The sequence below is a fragment of the Triticum aestivum genome, chromosome 6B, assembly GCF_018294505.1.
Source record: "Triticum aestivum cultivar Chinese Spring chromosome 6B, IWGSC CS RefSeq v2.1, whole genome shotgun sequence".
Lineage (NCBI taxonomy): Eukaryota > Viridiplantae > Streptophyta > Magnoliopsida > Poales > Poaceae > Triticum > Triticum aestivum.
The window spans coordinates 502,547,326-502,565,522 of NC_057810.1; the positions used below are offsets into that span (position 1 = coordinate 502,547,326).

The following is an 18,197-nucleotide window of genomic DNA, read 5'->3' on the forward strand; positions in this document are numbered from 1 at the left end:
TCCTTTTCACAGGAACGGGCCTCTGTTGGGCCGTGCCACGTGTCGACGTATCATATGCGCCTTTGGTCCAATGAGTGGATGACATTTGTCCCAACGGTGAGCCGACACGTGTTTCCTCCAGCCAATGATGATTTTACACGTGGAAAATCCCCATTAGTCGGGACTGTTAACGGATTATTAGATCCAAAACCAGACGTGATAGCTTAACGACATTCCGTTACAGTGGATGCCACATGTCGGTCACCCTTGACGAAAGCACTTCTACGACGCGTGATTTATCGTCATGGAAGTGGACACTTCCGTGATAATAATTTTGGTAATGTCATGGAACACTTCTACGACAGCACATGTATGACTATCTTGATTCTGTCATAAAATCTTCATGGATGTACATGCATGACAGAAAACGTGACCTACTGTGACAAACACATATCATCACGGAAGTGTATTTTTTTAGTGACTCTGGTGTGGTACGTGTTCTGGTTGACCTACGTGGTTCAGTAGTAACTTGATCTGAACTTTCATGATTATCATCATTAGCTTCTTCTCTAGTTGGTGTAGGCATCATGGGAACAGTTTTCTCTGATGTGCTACTTACCAATTTGAGAGAAGGTACAACTACCTCATCAAGTTCTACTTTCCTCCCACTCACTTCTTTAGGGTATCCTATGAAGACACACTTCTCCGCTTTGGGTTCGAGCTTATTAGGTTGAATCCTTTTAACATAAGTGGCGCATCCCCAAACTTCAAGAAATGACAGCTTAGGTTTCTTGCCAAACCATAGTTCATACGGTGTTGTCTCAACGGATCTAGATGGTGCCCTATTTAATGTGATTGCGGTTGTCTCTAATGCATAACCCCGGAACGATAAAGGCAAAATTGGTAAGAGACATCATAGAATGCACCATATCTAATAAAGTATGGTTACGATGTTCGGACACACCATTACGCTGTGGTGTTCTAGGTGGCGCGAGTTGTGAAACAACTCCACATTGTCTTAAGCGAAGGCCAAAATCATAAGTCAAATATTCGCCTCCGCAATCAGATCGTAGAAACTTTATTTTCTTGTTATGATGATTCTCCACTTCACTCTGAAATTCTTTGAACTTTTCAAATGTTTCAGACTTGTGTTTCATCAAGTAGATATATCCATACCTACTCAAATCATCTGTGAAGGTTTGAAAATAACGGTACCGGCCGCATCCTTCAACACTCATCGGTCCACATACATCAGCATGTATTATTTCCAATAAGTCATTAGCTCAGTCCATTGTTCCGGAGAACAAAGTTTTAGTCATCTTACCCATGAGGCATGGTTCACAAGTATCAAATGATTCATAATCAAGTGATTCCAAAAGTCCATCCGCATGGAGATTCTTCATGCGATTTACACCAATATGACCTAAACGGCAGTGCCACAAGTATGTTGCACTATCATTATCAACTTTATATCTTTTGGCATCAATATTATGAATATGTGTATCACTACAATCGAGATTCAGCAAGAATAGACCATTCATTAAAGGCACATGACCATAAAAGATGTTACTCATATAAATAGAACAACCATCATTCTCTCACTTAAATGAATAACCTCTTGCAATAAAAAAGATCCAGATATAATGTTCATGCTCAACACTGGCACCAAATAACAATTATTGAGGTCTAAAACTAATCCCAAAGGTAGATGTAGAGGTAGCGTGTCGACAACGATCACATCAACCTTGGAAACATTCCCGATGTGCATCGTCACCTCGTCCTTAGCCAATCTTCGTTTATTCCACAGCTCCTATTTTGAGTTACAAATGTGAGCAACCAAACCAGTATCAAATACCCAGGCGCTACTACGAGCATTAGTAAGGAACACATCAATAACATCTATATCAAATATACCTTTGTTCACTTTGCCACCCTTCTTATCTGCCAAGTACTTGGGGCGGTTCTGCTTCCAGTGACCATTTCCTTTGTAGTAGAAGCACTCGATATCATGCTTGGGTCCAGCTTTGGGCTTCTTCATGGGAGTGGCAACTTGCTTGCTATTCTTCTTGAGGTTCCCTTTCTTTCCCTTGCCCTTTTTCTTAAAATTGGTGGTCATGTTAACCAACAACATTTGATGCTCTTTCTTGGTTTATATCTCTGCGGCCTTAAGCATCACGAAGAGCTCGGGAATTGTTTTCTCCATCCCTTGCATATTATAGTTCATCACGAAGCCTTTGTAGCTTGGTGGCAGTGACTGAAGAACTCTATCAATAACACTCTCAACTGGAAGATCAATTCCCAACTGAGTCAAGTGGTTGTGGTACCCAGACATTTTGTGTATGTGTTCACAGACATAACTATTCTCCTCCATCATACAACTAAAGAACTTGTTGGAGACTTCATATCTCACAACCTGGGCATTTGCTTGAAATATTAACTTCAGCTCTTGGAACATCTCATATGCTCCGTGGCGTTCAACACACTTTTGAAGTCCCGGTTCCCAGCGTAAAGCATGGCACACCGAACTATCGAGTAGTCATCAGATCGAGCCTGCCATGCATTCATAACCATCAGCTCCTGCAGCAGGTCTATCACCTAGCGGTGCATCAAGGACATAATTCTTTCATGCAACAATGAGGATAATCCTCAAGTTACGAACCCAGTCCGTGTAGTTGCTACCATCATCTTTCAACCTAGCTTTCTCTAGGAACACATTAAAATTCAAGGGAACGGTAGCACGGGCCATTGATCTACAACATAGATTGACAAAAACTATTAGGACTAAGTTCATGGTAAATTTTAGTTCAATAATCAAATTACTAATGAACTCCCACTTAAATCAACATCCCTCAAGTTGTCTAAGTGATACATGATCCAAACCAACTAACCCATGTCCGATCATCACGTTAGATGTGGTAGTCTTCAATGGTGAACATCTCCATGTTGATCATATCTACTATATGACTCATGTTCAACCTTTCGGTCTCTAGTGTTCCGAGACCATGTATGTACATGCTAGGCTCATCAAGTTTAACCCAAGTATTCTACATGTGCAAAACTGGCATACACCCATTGTATGTGAATGTAGAATCTATCACACCCGATCATCACAAGGTGCTTCAAAACGACGAACTTTAGCAACAGTGCATACTCTGGGAGAAGACTTTTATCTTGAAATTAAGTGATGGGATCATATTATAATGCTACCGTCGTTCTAAGCAAAATATGATACATAAAGGATAAACATCACATGCAATAAAATATGTGACATGATATGGCCATCATCATCTTGTGCTTTTGATCTCCATCTCCAAAGCATTGGCATGATATCCATCGTCACCGGCACGACACCTTGATCTCCATCATTGCGTCGGGGTCGTCTCGCCAACTATTGCTTCTACAACTATTGTTAACGCATAGCAATAAAGTAAAGCAATTACATGGCGCTTAAGTGATTGACAGACAAGTGATACAATAATTAAAGACAACCCTAAGGCTCTTGCCGGTTGTCGTACTCAACGACATGCAAGTCGTGAACTTATTATAAATCATGATCATCTCATACATCAACATATATCATATCACATCACAACATGCCCTGCAAAAACAAGTTAGACGTCCTCTACTTTGTTGTTGCAAGTTTTACGTGGCTGCTACGGGCAACTAGCAAGAACCATTCTTACCTACGTAAAACCACAATGGTGATTATCAAGTTGCTCTTTAACCTTCTGTAAGGACCATTGTAGTCAAATCCGATTTAACTAAAGTGGGAGAGACAGACACCCGCTATCTACCTTTATGCAAAACAAGTTGCATGTTAGTCAGCGGAACCGGTCTCATGTGCATGGACATGTAAGGTTGGTCTGAGCCTCCTCCTCCCACAATACCGCCAAATCAAAATAAGACATTGACGGGAAGCAGTATGAACATCACCGCCCACAACTCCTTTGTGTTCTACTCGTGCATATCATCTACACATAGAACTGGCTCATGATGCCACTGCTGGGAAACGTTGCATGGGAAACAAAAATGTTTCTACGCACACACAAGATCTATCCATGGAGATGCATAGCTACGAGAGGGGAAGAGCATCTACGTACCCTTGTAGATCGCTAAGCAAAAGTGTTTATCAACACAGTTGATGTAGTCGTACACCTTCACGATATGTACTGATCAACCACCAAACACACGACACCTCCGTGTTCAGCACACGTTCAGCTCAACGACGTCCTCGCCTTCTCGATCCAGCAGGAAGGGTGAAGTAGTAGATGAGTTCCGGCAGCATGGCGATGTGCTGACGGTGGTGGTGAAACTTTTTCGCAGGGCTTCGCCAAGCACAAGGATGTGGATGGAGGAGGAACTAGAGGGATAGGGGGCGCCTCACATGGCTTGGAATCGTGGTGTGTGTTGCCCCCTCCCCTCCTCTTATATATATAGGCGGAGGGGGGAGGGGGAGGATGCCTAGGGCGCGCCCCAAGGTGGCTGGGGGCTGCCCTAGGCACCTGCCCTGGTCGCGCCCCCTTTCCTTCCTAAGGAGAAGAAGAGAAGGCAGGAAGGGAGGCGCCCCCTTTTTCCTTTCCTAGGGTGTGGAAGAGAAGGCAAGAGGGGACTAGCCCTCTTCCTTCCTTCCCTAGGGCCGGCGGCCAAGAGGTGGGGCGTGCCAGCCCCATGTGGGCTGGTGTGCTCCCCCTCGTTGGCCTGTCTAGCCCAATAAGCTCCCGTGGCCTTCCGGAACCCTTCTAGCGATCCTATAAATATCCCGTGCATTCCGAAACTCTTTTGGAGACCAAATACTATCATCCTATATATCAATCTTTGCCTCCGGAGCTCCTCGCCATGTCCGTGATCTCATCCGAGACTCCAAACAACATTCATTCACCAACATACATAACTCATATTATACTATATCATCAATGAACGCTAATCGTGCGGACCCTACGGGTTCGAGAATGATGTAGACATGACTGAGACACTTCTCCAACCAATAACCAATAGCGGGACAAGGTCGCCCATATTGGTTCCTACATATTCTATGAAGATCTTTATCAGTCGAACCTTTATGAAAACATACGTAGTTCCCTTTGCCTGTCTGTATGCTACTTGCCCGAGATTTGATCGTTGGTATCTCCATACCTAGTTCAATCTCGTTACCGGCAAGTCTCTTTACTCGTTCCATAATACATCATCTTGTAACTAACTCCTTAGTCACTTTGCTTGCAAGCTTCTTATGATGTTGTATTATGGAGAGGGCCCAGAGATACCTCCCCGCCGTACGGAGTGACAAATCCCAATCTCGATTCATGTCAACTCAACAGACACCTCCAGAGATACCTGTAGATCACCTTTATGATCACTAGTTATGAAGTGATGTTTGATAGCACACATGGTATTCCTCCGGTATCCGGTAGTTGCATGATCTCATGGTCGAAGGAATATGTATTTGACATTAAGAAAGCAGTAGCAATATACCAAACGATCATATGCCAAGCTAACAGATAGGTCTTGTCCATCACATCATTCTCCTAATGATGTGATCCCGTTATCAAGTGACAACTCATGTCTATGGTCAGGAAACCGTAACCATCTTTTGATCAACGAGCTAGTCTGGTAGAGGCTTACTGGGACTTGGTATTTGCTTATGTATTCACATATGTATTTAAATTTTCAATCAATGCAATTATAACATGAATAATAAACCTTTATCATGATTAAGGACATATAATAATAACCACTTTATTATTGCCTCTAGGGCATATTTCCAACACCGGCCTTGGTGCCCCATTATTCTTCATCTGTGTTATCGCTTCAAGCACCTCTTTCTTAGTGAATGGTGCTGACAGAATCTCATTATCTTCAGCACCGAGCTGAGCTAAATCTTGTTGCTCTATTTCTTCAGGCCAACCCAAATGAGGCTTCTTTCTTGTATTACCGGTCCACTTGTTGCTCCATTTCTTCAAGCCAACAAGTTGATCTTCCTCATCATCGCAGGGGATGATGCCGAATTCATCTATTGTTGATTCTTTTGATGGACGCTGGGGGATTACCCGACGAGAAGCTGAGTAGTCGAAGAGTGGTCAAAGTGCAGGATAGCTCCCGTGTCCCTTTTTGCTTGTTGTATCCTTAATCGTCTATAGAGTGTGTTGTTCCAAATTAGCACCATCTTCTGTGTTGTGAACATTTTGAAGCTAATGGAGGCCCTTATTTAACTTCACCTCCAGTCACAACATGTGAAGGAAGGTCACAACAAGGAAAAACTGAAATGAGAACCACATACTATAGTAAGGTTAGTGTGATAGGTCAAGTATGAAGTTTATCTTTGGAGGATACAATTTGATAATGGGCGCATGCAACAGTGCATGTGACATATTTGTATGCAAAAAAGGAATATTTCAAATGCAACACAAGTATCACGAGAGGTGCAGATCCTACATATACTATAGTTAGAATTTTACGCATGCCATGATTAAGAAAAATCTAAACTGCAAAGGTATAGGTGGTCTCAATGGTAAAAAATTCAAAATTCTGTAAAAAAAGTCAAACCTTACACGATTAATTTTGTCATTCGTTCCTGGAAGGCATCATGTAACGTTGTTCAGTGATTAATAAAGCTGATGTTCTTTGAAAAAGGTATATCTTGGACCAGTTCTTCAGGGTGAAAATCTAGAATCTTACTTTTGGTGGTTGGGTCAAGTGACGGTGACCGAGCGTCACTCCATTCTTAAAGGCTTTGTTGTTGAAGAATCTCGTTGTCCTTGTGGTGTCATGAGATGAATGGCATGTCCATACTTTTAGTTTGTCGATCATAAATTTGATTGCTTTAGTTTTTTTTTCTTTCTCCCTCGCTTAGGCATAATTTGGTCTTATATGAGTATTTGTCGGCGTGGTTTTTTCATGTCGATGTTAGTTGTATGCATCCTAATTATGCAGAGGCCGGGTATGTACTCACTGCGAGATGTGTACTCGCTGTGTTTGTATCCATTTTATACTTCATTTTGAGCCAATAAAATCTACCTTTTGTAAAAAAAAGGTAGGGGAAATGGCTAAAGATGATCTGACATGCCGTTGTTTCATCTACTCAGGCCCAACCAGCCACCTAGCCCAGCCCAACCAAAGCTCTCCCTCAAATGCCAAAATTTCAGACCCGCCGCATCGCAAATTCTCCCCTCTCTCGTCGCAGTTTCAAAAAAGTTTGCGCTCTCACTGCGCCGATCCGCTCCAAATTAGCCACCCCGCCTCCCCCTACCGGCGTATGGCCGCCGCCAAGGAGAACTACCGCGTCGAGCTCCGAGCCGCCGCTCGCCAGCTCGGCGACCGTTGCCTCTACTCCGCCGCGAAATGGTACGCCGCCCGAAAATCCCGTAGGACCCCCGAAAGTCAAAACCCTAACCCTAACAGCCTTCTCCCGTCTGCAGGGCCGCCGAGCTGCTCGTCGGCATCGAGCCGGACGCGACGCCATCCCAGTCGGCGGCAATGGACACCCCGTCCTCCTCGGGCGCCGCCCCCGGTGGGCGGCTGCTGCATCTGCACCGCAGCGGCGGGTCCAGCTTCCGGCGCCGCATGCGACCGGGCGGCGGCGCGGCCTCCGAGGCTGGGACGCCGCTCGGCGGCGTGTCGTACGTGAGCACGCCCATCCCGGACGACGACGCGTTTGACGCAGGGGCCGACAAGTACCTGCTCGCGAAGACCTACTTCGACTGCCGGGAGTACCGGCGCGCCGCTCACGTGCTACGCTCCCAGGTCGGGCGCAAGGCCGTGTTCCTGCGGTGCTACGCGCTCTACATGGTAAGACATGATACGGGTAGCGTCCTGTTTATTCTTTCGAGCGGGCTCGTGCCAGTGTGCAGATTTGGGGTAGGGCGTGTGCTGTTTGATGAAATGCTTCACTGGACCTGGTACAGTACAGGTCAGGCTTTGTTATCGTTCTGAGTTTCCAATTGAGGAAATGACATTTTTTAGGAAGTTTTGCTCGTTAGGGCTCCTTCTTGTGCAAATGGAGCAATAGAAGATTTACCTGGATTTTGGTGAAGACAATAAGTCAATAACTGGAATCCTCAACATTTGCTGTTATTGATGGTGAATTTTTTGGTGCTCTGTGGTCCTTTGTGCATAGTCTGATCATTAATATTGTTGGGCAATGGAACACTTTGTTGAAGGAGATGCAAGCAGTAGGCTATTAGGTGCTTCAGTTGTTTTGTCATTGTTTAATGAAGCTGGAATAAATTGTGTGGAGCCTCTGGTTTCTTATTTTTGCCTCGTTGATGAAAGTTCAGATTGGATGACCAGACATCTAAAAATTATCTACTCATTTCTTGTAAATATCTATTACTTTGTTCTTTTGTCTATCAAGTGGGTTTTTCTCTAGGTGTTTGGAAGATGATTGGCTAGCTCTTTATACGTCAAGTACTCGTTGTGATGATAGATACTGTATATTTACATGCACGACTTTTTTGTGATAATACAGCGGTGCTTCCGTAAGGAAGTTCAGAAATTGCTTATGTAACATATTATTTGGCTTTCGTTTGCCAAATATGCATGATATTCCAAATTGCAAGGAGAAATGTGCTCCAGCATCATACTATGTGTCAGTGTTTTAGTAAGACTGCCTGCGACACACTGACTTTCCATACTTTTGGCCTATGGAATGTGCTGATGGCCATGTCCATTTAAGGCTGGGTTTTCTCCCCTCTTTTCTTGCAGCCTATTTCCCTTGCAGAAACCGTGTATTTTCTCCATATAGTTTAATCAGCATTTTATTATTTGATATGCCTGATGAACATTGTTATTTGCTCTGCAATTTAGGCTGGAGAGAAGCGAAAAGAGGAAGAGACAATAGAGCTTGAAGGATCTTTGGGGAAGAGCAATGTTGTTAATCAGGAACTTGTTGCATTGGAGAGAGAGCTCTCAACACATCGCAGAACTGGTGCTATTGATTCCTTTGGCCTGTACTTGTATGGCATTGTTCTACGCGATAAAGGCTGTGAAGGTCTGGCAAGAACAGTTCTGGTAGAATCTGTCAATAGCTACCCTTGGAACTGGTGTGCTTGGTTAGAGATACACTCTTTGTGCACTAGCAGTGACATTCTGAACAACTTAAATCTGAAGAATCACTGGATGAAAGATTTTTTCATCGCTAGTGCACATCTGGAATTAAAGATGCATGAAGAAGCTTTGAAAAGATATGAGCGCTTGATGGGGGTCTTCCGTTGCAGCGACTACATTCAGGCTCAAATAGCAACCGTTCAGTATAGTATGAGGGACCTGGATGAAGCTGACATGATTTTTGAAGAACTCCTCAGAACCGACCCTTTTCGTGTGGATTCTATGGATATTTACTCAAATTTATTGTATGCAAAAGAAAGCTTGACTGCTTTGAGCTTCCTTGCTCACAGGGTGTTTCTGACAGATAAATATCGCCCTGAATCTTGCTGCATAATTGCAAATTACTACAGTTTGAAGGGGCAGCATGAGAAGTCAGTTTTGTATTTCCAAAGGGCGCTGAAGCTTAACCGCAAGTACCTCTCAGCTTGGACTCTCATGGGACATGAGTTTGTTGAGCTAAAAAATACGCCTGCTGCAATTGATGCCTACAGAAGAGCTGTTGATATAAATCCTAGAGATTACCGTGCTTGGTATGGTCTTGGTCAGATTTATGAGATGATGGGAATGCCATTTTATGCACTATACTATTTCCGAAAATCATCCCACCTGCAACCTAACGATGCACGCCTTTGGATTGCTATGGCTCAGTGCTATGAGAGTGATCCGCTTCAAATGATTGAAGAAGCCATCAAGTGCTATGAGAGGGCTGCAAATACCAATGACACTGAAGGAATAGCACTTCACCAACTGGCAAAGTTGCACAGTATGCTTGGGCAAGCTGAGGAGGCTGCATTTTACTACAAGAAGGATTTAGAGAGAATGGAAGTTGAGGAAAGACAGGGCCAGAATTTTGTTGAAGCCTTGCTTTTTCTTGCGAAACATTGCAAGAGCATGGGCAGATTTGAGGAAGCAGAACACTATTGCACAAGACTCTTGGATTACACTGGTCCTGTAAGTTATTTATACGCTTTGCTTAGCATCCTAATTGAAAAGAAAAAGAGATGAAAGGGAACAAAATGGTGAAATCTTGAGACTAGTGTTAGCAGATGAGTTAACTCATGTTAGTGTGCAAATATGCAGTTCAAACCAACTTCAACCTAATTTACTTGCGCCCACTTTAGTTTGTTTTATTAACCTAGTGCATATTTGCTCAGATCAATCACACTTGGGTTTGCTAGTGAAAAATAGAGAATAGAGTATCATCATATATCACCAATATATGCTTTGCTGTGTTTTCCTGATGATTCTGATTCGGTACAATTGTCTTTTTTCCAATATATGCAGGAAAAGGAGACTGCAAAAAGTATTTTACAAGGGCTAAAACGAGCACAGTCTGGATTTCCACCAATGGATATCGATCATTTTGCGTTGTAAATTGACCTGCAGATAAGCTATTTGCTTGGGGAACTTGGACAAAGAGTGTAAATGCACAAGAGAGTAGTGTCACTTGCTTTCTTTGTTTATCTCCATCTTACATGCAGCGAGGGACAATACATTTGGTTTCAAGAGAAAGCTAAAAAACAGACTATTTATGGACAAGATGAGTTATTCACCCCACTCCAGAGGCAAGGAAATGCTAGCAAGGGCCGCCCACCTGATGAAATTGGTGTTTCGAACATCTCCAGCTGAGGATCAAGTCCCGGGTTTCCTTCACAATGTGACGGTTATCGTCTGCAGCCTCGCCAGGCGACTCCAAATGGCTGGAGACGACGACCTTGTGCGCATGATGCTCTCCTTCAGCTGCTGGAGGTTGTCAAGTAGGAGAACTAGGCGCCTGCATGGCGTGAAGATGCGCGTCACCGGGAGGATCCAGATCCCCAATTCAAGAAGTGTCAGCATTGTTGGTTGATCTCTCCTTGGCTTCTGAAATTCTATGGCTTTTCTTCACTGGACTGCTTTGCTTTGCTTTGTGTTGCCTCCCCCGCAGTTGCCTGCCTATATAAGGCAGGCATCTCTGGAAGACTTGCTCCGTGTGGATTCCGGGTGCATATAATTATTGTTTATCTTCACAGTACTAGTTGCGGTGCACTATTACTATATTTATAATAAATTCTTCTGCACGAAGCATGTTATCCCTTTGCCTTTGCATGTGTTGATGTTTCATAGGCCCCACCTTTTGTGACCGTTGGCACTTGGCAGGGATTTGTTATTTTGCAATAATGCGTGATGCGACTTTAGCTTTAATTTTCCCAGTTAGTACTAATACGTGCAAAAACAAGTCCTTGGCCTTCAAAGATTCTGTTATTTGCCGGTTTAATTATTATCATCTGAGTGGCGCTCACGTTTTTCCCTTTCCCTTTAGAATAGTGGCTGTGATGTTACTAGTATTTCTTTTGTTTTGCGGGGCACACCAGTGTTAATCATTGAGGCGTGCATCATTTTGTTTTGGATATCCTGTGGCAGCGGTGTCCCGTCATAACACTGTGATATGATGCGATAAGAGTACCGAATAGTGAGATGCACTATTGTTGGATGTATCCTCGCTGCGATGCTTTGCCCTATGTAGCTGTGCATGGTTCAACCGTAACACATGATTTCCCTTTCCCCGTCTATGAATGTCGTTGCTTGTATTTCTTGGATATCCGTTGCTTGAAGCAACGAGGCGATGACGCAGTTTCATCATTACTTTTTTTTAGCTGAGTTTCACCATTACTTGACGCATGGGGTTTCCCCGACGAGCCGAGGCAAGCAACCGTCCCATGTTTGTCGGTAGGTCGACGACTGGTCTCGATCAAGGAACGCAGTGCACGCAAACGACGACGAATATGCTCTTAATTATCGTTATAAATTAAATGAAATTATCCGTGCAAACTGGTGGTCGTAAAGAAGAATTTGCTGCTGTGGCATTTCCGGGTCCCAAGAGTCGGCACAAGCAAAGAGTGCCAGAGGGGAGCAGGGGACACACGTTTCGAATGTCAAACACCCCAATGATCACTGAAAGTCAGAGGGGACACAAGTTTCGATTGTCAAACACCTCTGTGATCACCGAAGGTGGACTTTCATTTTAGTTTTCAAGGTAATGATTTTCTGTTTTCGAATTGAGGAGCATACACCCCAATTTCATTCATGCAAAGGATATCATCATCCTTCAGGGCTAAACTCTTGAAACGTACTACATTAACAAACCCGAAACAAGAACATGGCTACATGCAGCAGTTGTGTAAAAACTGGGGTCGCAGGCTCGAAGCGTCCTCGATACAGGAATAGAATCCTCGATACCATGGGCGCCCGTCCTCTATTCCCGCTAAAAAATCTTGCCCGTCACATGCTGCAGTAGTTGGGCAGCAGCGCACATAGCTCTAACGAGCTACTTGAGCTATGACACTAGGTGAATCTACATTTCCATTTAGCCCATTTACAAGGAAACACTTGTTATTCCCACAGCTCCTGTACAGAGTTCAAGAAAAGACTTCAAGTTATAATATGAAAAGCACAGCCGCTATTCCCACAACCCTTGGGCATTTTTTTTTACAAAGAAAAGACACCTAAAGAGTATCTTAGGTCTGATAATTATATACTCCTTGTCTTTTATAATGTAGTGCATACATATTTTCTAAAAAACCGAACTTCATATACTTTGGCCGAGTTCTGTTCGCACACAAACACGTCACCGTGTACCTCCACGTCGAAGGTGTTGCACCGCATCTCACATCGAAGGAGACCCGTCCGGAAGCAAGGTACGCAAGCAATCCGGCGGGTGCTTTTGAGGATCCAAAACCCCACACGCCCGGGAGGGGCCCCGTCAGGGCGCGCGGCGGCTATGGGCTGCTCTAGGTCGGCCTGACCACTCCTAGGGCCTCGAGGTTCGCCGCCCTGCAATAAGAAGGACGAACGAAGAACGATGAAGAAGAAGAACAAAGGAAGAAGATAAAAATAAAGGTAAAAAGTGGTAGATGATGTGTTCGATTGTGTGTTGTTTAATTGGTCGTCACCTCTCATCTATTTATGAGGCGGTTGGACTTTCCGTACAAGAAAAAGACTAGAGATTCCATTCAAAACATCAAAAACCCTAACCTAACTCGGACATGAATCTTTGGCAATTTTCCGAATCAATTCGGAGCCACCGAGTGGTTCGTTTCGGTCCTACCGAGTGAATGTTGCCAACTAAAAGTGCAACTATCCCCGGGTGGTTTTGGTAATTCATAACAACATATAGCTCATTGAACTAATATCCATTCAAGTTAAATATTTCAGGAAGTTCAATGATTGGCATGGCATGAACGAGAGATGTGGACCCCTTAAAATGCTAAGGACAAAGATTGGCAAAGGCTCAAGACTCTTTATTGTCATTTTAGTGATCCAAAATCACATTGAGTCCATATGAAAGCCAATACTATTAAAAGGGGATGAGGTGTTGCTTAATGGTCTACTTGCTCAAGTGCTTAGTGATATTGCTCCAAAACCCTCGACCACTTTCTCATTTCCACATATGTCCAAAACCTAAAGTCAAACTCGGCCCCACCGATTTGATCTATCTAGCGCCACCGAGTTCTGTTGACATAGCCACTGCCAGAAACCCTAGTCAATTCGGTCTCACCGAGATGGCTTTTCAAACTCTCTGTTTCCCTTGGTAACATTTCGGTCTAACCGAAATGAGCGGTCGGTCCCACGGAGTTCGCATTGCAAACTCTCTGTTTCCCTTTTGTAACGTTTCGGTCTCACTGAAAGGAGCGATCGGTCCCATCGAGTTTGCTTGACCAAGTCTTTGTTTGCTCATCGCTGAAATCGGTCTCACCGAGCTCATGCGATCGGTCTCAACGAGATGAGGTTTTCCCTTGCCCTAGCACATCGGTCCCACCGAGATTCCTAACGTTCACATTTTGAACTGAATTGTGAAGGAAATATGGCCTAGAGGCAATAATAAAGTTGTTATTTTATATTTCTTTATTCATGATAAATGTTTATTATTCATGCTAGAATTGTATTAATCAGAAACTTGATACATGTATGGATACATAGACAAAACACAGTGTCCCTAGTATGTCTCTACTAGACTAGCTCGTTAATCAAAGATGGTTAAGTTCAAGGTTGTCAGAATCGTGATCTTGAATCGGATCGGAGCTTCCATGGTAGGATCGCAAATCATAGAATCTTCACTATCAGAATCGTAGAAACGTAGATTCTAAGAACTAAAATTGTAGAATCATAGGGGTTATTTTGGATCGTAAAGTCGTATAATCGTATGACAGAATCGCGATTCTGACAACCTTGGTTAAGTTTCCTAACCATAGACATGTGTTGTCATTTAATGAACGGGATCACATCATTAGGAGAATGATGTGATGGACCCATTCATTAGCTTAGCATTATGATCATTTAGTTTTATTGCTATTGCTTTCTTCATGTCAAATACATATTCCTCCGACTATGAGATTATGCAACTCCCGGATACCGGAGTAATGCCTTGTGTTCTATCAAACGTCACAACGTAACTGGGTGATTATAAAGATGCTCTACAGCTATCTCTGAAGGTGTTTTTTGGGTTGGCGTAGATTGAGATTAGGATTTGTCACTCAGAGTATCGGAGATGTATCTCTGGGTCCTCTCGGCAATGCACATCATAAGAAGCCTTGCAAACAAAGTGACTAATGAGTTAGTTGCAGGATGATGCATTACGAAACGAGTAAAGTGACTTGCCGGTAACGAGATTGAACTAGGTATGAAGATACCGACGATCGAATCTCAGGCAAGTAACATACCGATGACAAAGGGAATAACACATGTTGTCATAATGGTTTGACCGATAAGGATCTTCGTAGAATATGTAGGGGCCAATATGAGCATCCAGGTTCCGCTATTGGTTATTGACTGGAGAGGTGTCTCGGTCATGTCTACATAGTTCTTGAATCCGTAGGGTCCGCACGCTTAACGTTCAATGACAATTTTGTATTATATGAGTCATGTGATTTGGTGACCGAATGTTGTTTAGAGTCCCGGATGAGGTCACGTACATGACAAGGAGTCTCAAAATGGTTTGAGAGGTAAAGATTCATATATAGGACGATAGTATTCGGACACCGAAAGTGTTCCCGGGTGTATCAGGTACATATCGGAGTAGGGGGGGTTACCGGAACCCCTCGGGGGAATAATGGGCCTTATGGGTGATATGAGGGGAGCCCACCAGCCCACAAGGGGTGGCGCGCTGATAACCCGCAAGTATATAGGGTCAACGGTTTTCGAGGGCAGAGTATGTTGGAAATATGCCCTAGAGGCAATAATAAATTGGTTATTATTATATTTTCTAGTTCATGATAATTGTCTATTGTTCATGCTATAATTGTGTTATCCGGAAATCGTAATACATGTGTGAATATATAGACCACAACACGTCCCTAGTGAGCCTCTAGTTGACTAGCTCGTTGATCAACAGATAGTCATGGTTTCCTGACTATGGACATTGGATGTCATTGATAACGGGATCACATCATTAGGAGAATGATGTGATGGACAAGACCCAATCCTAAGCATAGCTCAAAGATCGTGTAGTTCGTTTTGCTAGAGCTTTTCCAAATGTCAAGTATCATTTCCTTAGACCATGAGATTGTGCAACTCCCGGATACCGTAGGAGTGCTTTGGGTGTGCCAAACGTCACAATGTAACTGGGTGACTATAAAGGTGCACTACGGGTATCTCCGAAAGTGTCTGTTGGGTTGGCACGAATCGAGACTGGGATTTGTCACTCCGTATGACGGAGAGGTATCTCTGGGCCCACTCGGTAATGCATCATCATAATAAGCTCAATGTGACCAAGTGTCTGGTCACGGGATCATGCATTACGGTACGAGTAAAGCGACTTGCCGGTAACGAGATTAAACGAGGTATTGGGATACCGATGATCGAATCTCGGGCAAGTACGTACCAATTGACAAAGGGGATTGTATACAGGGTTGCTTGAATCCTCGACATCATGGTTCATCCGATGAGATCATCGAGGAGCATGTGGGAGCCAACATGGGTATCTAGATCCCGCTGTTGGTTATTGACCGGAGAGCCATCTCGGTCATGTCTACATGTCTCCCGAACCCGTAGGGTCTACACACTTAAGGTTCGGTGACGCTAGGGTTGTAGAGATATGAATATGCAGTAACCCGAAAGTTGTTCGGAGTCCCGGATGACATCCTGGACGTCACGAGGAGTTCCGGAATGGTCCGGAGGTGAAGAATTATATATAGGAAGTCAGGTTTCGGCCATCGGGAAAGTTTCGGGGGTCACCGGTATTGTACAGGGACCACCGGAAGGGTCCCGGGGGTCCACCGGGTGCGGCCACCTATCCCGGAGGGCCCCATGGGCTGAAATGGGAGGGGAACCAGGGGCTGGTGCACCCCCCTTGCCCCCCTGCGCCTAGGGTTGGAAACCCTAGGGGTGGGGACACCTCCACCTGGCTTGGGGGGCAAGTTTCCCCCTTGGCCGCCGCCCCCCTTGGAGATTGGATCTCCTAGGGCTGGTGCCCCCCCTAGGGGCCCTATATATAGTGGGGGGAGGGAGGGCAGCCACACCCAAGTCTCTGGCGCCTCCCTCTCCCTCTGCACCACCTCTCGCTCTCGTAGAGCTCGGCGAAGCCCTGCCGAGATCACTGCTGCATCCATCACCACGCCGTCGTGCTGCTAGATCTCCATCAACCTCTCCTTCCCCCTTGCTGGATCAAGAAGGAGGAGACGTCTTCCCAACCGTACGTGTGTTGAACGCGGAGGTGCTGTCCGTTCAGCACTAGGATCATCGGTGATTTGGATCACGACGAGTACGACTCCCTCAACCCCGTTCTCTTGAACGCTTTCGCTTGCGATCTACAAGGGTATGTAGATGAACTCCTCTCTCTCGTTGCTAGTCTCTCCATAGATAGATCTTGGTGATGCGTAGATTTTTTTTGAATTTTTGCTACGTTCCCCAACAGTGGCATCATGAGCTAGGTCTATGCGTAGTTTCTATGCACGAGTAGAACACAAGTTGTTGTGGGCGTTGATTTTGTTCAGTATGCTTACCGTTACTAGTCCAATCTTGTTTCGACGGTATTGTGGGATGAAGCGGCCCGGACCGACCTTACACGTACACTTACATGAGACAGGTTCCACCGACTGACATGCACTTGTTGCATAAGGTGGCTAGCGGGTGCCAGTCTCTCCCACTTTAGTCGGATCGGATTCGATGAAAAGGGTCCTTATGAAGGGTAAATAGCAATTGGCATATCACGTTGTGGTTTTTGCGTAGGTAAGAAACATTCTTGCTAGAAACCCATAGAAGCCACGTAAAACATGCAAACAACAATTAGAGGACGTCTAACTTGTTTTTGCAGGGTATGCTATGTGATGTGATATGGCCAAAAGAATGTGATGAATGATATGTGATGTATGAAATTGATCATGTTCTTGTAATAGGAATCACGACTTGCATGTCGATGAGTATGACAACTGGCAGGAGCCATAGGAGTTGTCTTAATTTATTGTATGACCTGCGTGTCATTGAACAACGCCATGTAATTACTTTACTTTATTGCTAAACCATTAGCCATAGTAGTAGAAGTAATAGTTGGCGAGACAACTTCATGGAGACACGATGATGGAGATCATGATGATGGAGATCATGGTGTCATGCCGGTGACGATGATGATCATGGAGCCCCGGAGATGGAGATCAAAAGGAGCAAAATGATATTGGCCATATCATGTCATTTTTTGATTGCATGTGATGTTTATCATGTTTCTGCATCTTATTTGCTTAGAACGACGGTAGTAAATAAGATGATCCCTCATTAAAATTCCAAGAAAGTGTTCCCCCTAACTGTGCATCGTTGCAAAAGTTCGTTGTTTCGAAGCATCACGTGATGATCGGCTGTGATAGATTCTAACGTTCACATACAACGGGTGTAAGCCAGATTTACACATGCGAAACACTTAGGTTGACTTGACGAGCCTAGCATGTACAGACATGGCCTCGGAACACAAGAGATCGAAAGGTCGAGCATGAGTCGTATGGTGGATACGATCAACATGAAGATGTTCACCGATGATGACTAGTCCGTCTCACGTGATGATCGGACACAGCCTAGTTGACTCGGATCATGTAATCACTTAGATGACTAGAGGGATGTCTATTTGAGTGGGAGTACATAAGATGAACTTAATT

At 44.3% G+C, this 18,197-nt stretch overlaps 1 protein-coding gene across 1 annotated transcript; it reads left to right on the forward strand.

Moving 5' to 3' along the window:
- Positions 1–7,101: 7,101 nt before the first annotated feature.
- LOC123137679 (anaphase-promoting complex subunit 8) lies at positions 7,102–11,150 on the forward strand. Its single transcript, XM_044557503.1, has 4 exons — positions 7,102–7,317; positions 7,392–7,761; positions 8,779–10,029; positions 10,363–11,150. Exons 1-4 carry the CDS (start codon positions 7,229–7,231, stop codon positions 10,450–10,452), a joined length of 1,800 nt encoding a protein of 599 aa, XP_044413438.1. The 5' UTR covers positions 7,102–7,228; the 3' UTR covers positions 10,453–11,150.
- Positions 11,151–18,197: the final 7,047 nt, after the last annotated feature.